This window comes from Orycteropus afer, unplaced genomic scaffold, assembly GCF_000298275.1.
Source record: "Orycteropus afer afer isolate SDZICR_OR568_19922 unplaced genomic scaffold, OryAfe1.0 scaffold00113, whole genome shotgun sequence".
Taxonomy (NCBI): domain Eukaryota; kingdom Metazoa; phylum Chordata; class Mammalia; order Tubulidentata; family Orycteropodidae; genus Orycteropus; species Orycteropus afer.
Window position 1 is genome coordinate 2,033,095 of NW_006921700.1, and position 5,656 is coordinate 2,038,750.

The window sequence follows — 5,656 nt, forward strand, 5'->3', positions numbered from 1 at the left end:
AAAAATCCAGATAGCAAGAATAACTGTAAATACCTAAAGTTCTGCCTCAGCTCGCCTTTGCTTACTCCTGCCTCACACGTGCTCAGGGAATGCAATTTAATTTTAATATTACTTCAATACGTACAAAAAAAACCCAAAACCAAACTCACTGCCATCGAGTCATTTCTGACTCATAGCAACCCCCATTTGGTTTTCCGAGGCTGTAAATCTTTACAGGAGTAGATTGGCCTGTCTTCCTTCTGCAGAGCGGCTGGTGGGTTTGAACCGCTGTCCTTCCAGTTAGTAATCAAGTGCCTTATCACTATGCCACCAGAGCTCCTTCAATATGTATATATAACCAAAATGTTATTTTCCAAATTACAACATTTAATACTCTCCAGGTTTTATTTTTAATAAAGAATAATATGGATCCCAGTAAAAAAATTAAAATAACTATAAATATACTTACAAACTCTTGGTTACTGTTACTTGAGGCAAATGGGGAGGAATGTTTTCTTTGAGATGTTGCACATCTTTATAATCTTCTTCAAGAGATTCACAGAGTTCCTAAAAAAAAAAAAAGAAGAAGAAGAAGGCTCACAAACACACCCCTGGCTCCCTGTGTGCGTTTTAAGACGTTATAAAGAGCACGAAAGACAATGAACCTCAATCATGGCGACTGTGAATGTGCAGAACGCAGAACAGGGTGAAAAAGCCCTGGATGCTGGATGCAGCAACATGAAGTAAGACTCCTTTGGTTTCTAGAGCTGTTTTTGGACGGTGATGTATTTTTCTTCACTGGATATTTTCAGAGACTAGTTGCTATTATCATATTATAATAGGCAGGGTGGAAGTACAGGTCTCTCCAAAATAATTTAACTTGAGGCAACTAAAAAACACATGAGTGATTTGTCTCTCATTCTGGTAAATTGCTTTTATTGACTTGGCAAACGTTCCCTTGTGTTATCTGGGTAACAGCAGGGTGGAAACTCACACACCTGGATGACAGCCATGAGCCTGAGACGCAGGGTGGAATGACTTTCATTGCTGGCATGCGCACAGTCCACCTTAATGAAATTTCAACTTGATCATAACCTTTACTCCTTTATTGTCTTTACTTTCTATCAGAAGTTGAGGCTCACCACCAAACAACAAACTGACAGATGGGTGGTGGTGACTGACGGTGGGATTGGCATAATTACATCGACTCCTATAATTGAAAACTTTTACAGATCCTCAGAATTATAAACCTGAAAGGGACTACAGGGGCCATATTTATTGTTCAGCCTCATCAAACATTTCAACAGCTCGAACAACAGCACGAGATGATTATGGTCCAGATTGAGTATTTTCCCACCAGGAAGTAGACACAAGCACTTTTATTAGCTGAAGTCAATTAGACGGTTTGTTACTAATATAGAACAATATATGCCTGTGGACAAGGCTCAAGTTTTTAAGTCTTTGTATTAAAATTAACAGAAATACAAGGGGCCTAAACAATAGCCCAGTACGATGTATTATTTTTGAAATGAGAACCCTGCCACCCGGAAAGGTGAAACAGCTTCCTCAGGGTGGCAGACAGCGCTACGGGCAGCCAGGGGAGAATCTGCATCTCCTCCCACCAACATAGCATTTGTTTAAGTCTACCAAGAATTATTTTGAAAATCATCCTGTTGAGTAAAGTTCAATTCCTTTGAAAAGCAACACGAAGAAAGAAATACCTGTGCAGCTCTGAAGTCCGTTGTACTGGAAAAGTAACAGCAGAGAGCAAATGTAAAAATACTTCTTTACAAAACTAAGAAAATCCTTACCAATTTTCTGGTGGTTAGGGAGTTTGTACTTAGGCCTTTTTACTTGGTTTCTTAATTAGAAATATATTACCTTGAGTGAATGGCTGGTTTGTTCTTGCTCCTCAATTTCTAATTCCAATTTATTTAAGAGTTCATTTACTCCAATGATCTCATCTCCAATTTTATTTAACATAGTCTTCAAGGCAGGTTCTTGGCCTATAACAAACAAAGGTAAAGTGAAAAACAGAATATGTAGAAAAGCAGTAACGTACAAGTACTCACATGAATAGCCAGCCTTGCTTTACAGAGCAATGTAAGGGGTGGGAAGGATTTGGCTCCATGGATAACCTTTCTAAGCAGTAAGAGCAGGAGAGTGAGGCAAGTACAAAGGGTCCTTTGAGTCTAGCAAATCCGCCACTGTATCAAAGTACCTGGGGATGCCAGATGAGATAAACATCATTCTGCATGCATAGCTGGGCATTCGTGAGAAGAAGGTAAACCCCCAAAGGCTGCAAATGAGGGAGAACCCCAGACCAGTCAGTCCATGAGCTGATGCTCATGAGCCCTCCTCTGGGGGGTGTGGAGGAATGCTGGGAAGAGGATGCTGCCAGTCCCAGAAATCTCATAGACTTGACTTTTTATACTTGAAAAGAGCCAGGGCTTGGGGCCTTCAAAACATGTGGGGTTAGAAGTAAGAACCCATGTGAGACCAGGATCCCCCTGTTGATGGCATATACCCTCAGTGAAAGCACAAACCTGAAAAATTCCAACCACTGGCCAGGGAGACAAGCTTATGTGCTCCACCGGGAATCTGTAAAATAGGTTTGCCCTCACTTGGGTTTGGGGTTCGTAAGTGTACTATCCATATTATTTAAGACCCCTAAGAAAAGAAAGTCATAAGGAAGTCACAGGCTGGTGATAACCCTAGCAACCAAAGAATGGGAGATACACATCACTCCTACCATATCTGTAGGTCATGGAGGCAGTAGAATGACATGCTTAGAAGCTATAGGCCTGAAGCCAGAACTACCTCATAAGGTTACTGGGAAACTAAGTGAAAGTACATATAAAATAGGCTTGGCACTGCACCTAGAACCGAGTAAAGCACTCAGTATGATAACATTGTGAAAGCCGGAACCTGGGTAAGACAGAAACCTGTCAGAGAAGGAAAACAAATATTTCCCACTAATAGAGCAATAGAAAAGTGGTTAAGACTGTACCGTCTGGTTGCCAGGGTCTAGGGGAAGAGAAGTAACTGCTGAATGGCTATGAAGTTTTATTCTGCAGTGATGAATATGTTTTATGACTAGGTAGAGGTGGTGGTTACACAACATTGTGAATGTACTAAATGCAACTGAATTGTTTGCTTTAAAATGGTTAATTTTATGTTACGTAAATTTTTCCCCAATAAATTAAAAAAAAAGATTGTACCCTGTCAAAGGCAGAAAACTTCTGAGACCTAGAAAATCAAGGCAGTCCTGGCAAGTCTCGGCTCTCACCCATTTCACTGTAAATGCTTACTATTCATATCAAGGAGCTCTGGTGGTATGGGGAATAAAGCATTTTGGCTACTAACCAGAAGGTCAGCGGTTCAAACCCACCAGCTGCTCCACAGGAGGAAGCTAAGGCAATCTACTTCCCTACGGAGTTATAGCCTTGGAGGCACTATGGGGATCGTTATGAGTCAGAATTGACTTGACAGCAGTGGGTTTGGTTGTTTTCTGGTTTATTCATCATCAAGGAGCCCTAGTGGCACAGTGGTTAATCACTCACCTGCTAACCAAAAGGTTGGTGGTTTGAACCCACCAGATGCTCCGCAGGAGAAAGATGAGACAGTCTGCTACCATAAAGATTTACACCCTTGGAAACTCTACGGGGCAGTTCTACTCTGTCCTCTAGGGTCGCTATGAGTCAGAAATGACTCAATGGCCTTGAGTTTGGTTTTAGATTTGGATTCTTCATCATAATGAGAAGGAGTATATTAATCTATGGAGCAGTGGTAACTGTATTTGATATTCAACTGATAACAACTAAAACTAATAAGTAAGTGAGAATATTGATGTCTCTATTAAGAACAACTTCAGGGGGTTAAATAGTCTGCTGTCTCCTCCCTGTACATTGGTATCTCAAATAACTTTTAGTCATCTAAATATCAGGGTCTTGTTTACTGATTTGTAATAATATAATCAATTGAGCAAATTCACTATTTTTAATAGTAGTTATCTAGTACGTTGGAAAGTTACAGCACTAAAGTGGCAAATTAATTACTGGGCTTTAGTAAACAGGTTGGAGTCCCAGTGTAATGCAAACTGGTTAGTGCACTCAGCTGTTAACCAAAGCTCTAGTGCTTTGGGTCCACCCAAGGCACCTTGGAAGAAAGGACCAAAGAAGCTATTTTTGAAAAATGAGCCACTGAAAACTCTATGGAGCACAGTTTTACTCTGACACATGGGGTTGCCATGAATTGGAATCGACTCTACAACAATTTTATTTTGTTGTTGTTGCTGTTTTATTAAATAGACAATGGAACCAAACAGACAAATTATTCTCCCTATGTACAAAATGAAAGTTGTCCAATGTGTGGTAATCTAATAGGTCAGAATGCTTTCAGGTCACTGTTCAATATAACTTATATTTTCAGTATCCTTTGCAATATTCAAAATAGTGATGCTATTTTAACCAGACATTAAGATGGCGTTCAAAGCAGAACATTCAAAATGCATTCTGTATGTACAAGGTCAGTGGAATCTGTTTTACTTACCACACTTTCTTAATGACAGAGTATTTTTGATATTGCCAATCTTTTCATTAATGTGACAGCATAATTGTTCCAGATCTGAAGAGGCCATCCTTTAAGCTGCTTACAAAAAATAAACACATTTATAGAAAACAAATATATAGCCAGACAAGTTTCTGTCACTTTCAAAATCTCAAAATGATAAATGTCGGGTGAATTTCATTTCTTTGAAAGTATAAAAACCCATAAGCAATTTCTTTCAATTTTACAAAACTCAGTTTCTAACCAAAATACGGTACTGAGATGTCTTCTAGCCTTCTTTAGGCACTGGATTCCACACCAGAGTACGAGACAAATCTGGGTCATTTCCTTAAGGATTTAGAAGGACAAATACACTTTCTATGCATAGACAACAAAGGTATTAAAGGGGGAAAACAAAATAAAGGAAAAAAAGAGTTCAAAGAGCGAGCCCTGGTAACCATTTGTCCTATGCTGTGGGGTCTGAGGCGTCACAGTCTGAAGTTGGGAAAGAGAGAAAGGAGGGTTAGGAATTGTTACTATTAACTCCGAAAACAGGTCAAAAAGGACCCGCTAGTCGGGGCCGACTCGACGGCACATAACAACAACAACAACAAGAAACCAGACGGCTGGCGGTTCAAACCCACCAGCCACTCCTCGGAAGGAAGGTTGGGCAATCCTACTTCCATAGTGACACTGCCTTGGAAACCCAAGGAGGGGTCGCTATGAGTCGGGTTTGACTCGATGGCACATAACAACAACAACAACAACAGAGAATCCAGGACAGCTGAACCAAGCTGAAGAAATGCCAACCTTTGCCCCTCCGCCCAGCCAAGGAATGCCTTCCGGGTTTGAGATCCCAACACCAAACTCCAATACCAAACTCCAACCTGTCGCCAGTCCGGGACCAAAGTGTCGACTCGCCGCTGGATCGCAAGACTTGCAAACCCGGGTGTGGGCCAGAAGCCTGGGATCGCGTGACGCAACTCAGAACGAAATTTGAACGGCCCGCCTGGGATGGGCGCCACGCAGGCGCAGATCCCTGCCTGCGTGCTGGGCCCATTCTGCGACTGCGCCCGGCTTCGCGTTGTCATGGCAACAACTGGGCGGTCCTCAGCGGGGGTTTGGCGCG

At 41.5% G+C, this 5,656-nt stretch overlaps 1 protein-coding gene across 1 annotated transcript in view; it reads right to left on the minus strand.

Moving 5' to 3' along the window:
- SKA1 (spindle and kinetochore associated complex subunit 1) overlaps positions 1 to 4,618 on the minus strand; it is a 25,743-nt gene extending 21,125 nt beyond the window's left edge. Inside the window, exons 1-3 of the mRNA XM_007943814.2 lie at positions 4,531 to 4,618; positions 1,861 to 1,985; positions 449 to 546 (exon numbers count right to left, since the gene is read on the minus strand). Coding sequence (XP_007942005.1) covers positions 449 to 546; positions 1,861 to 1,985; positions 4,531 to 4,618 — 311 coding nt within the window. The remainder of the gene's footprint in view (positions 1 to 448; positions 547 to 1,860; positions 1,986 to 4,530) is intronic.
- Between the last annotated feature and the right edge of the window lie 1,038 nt (positions 4,619 to 5,656).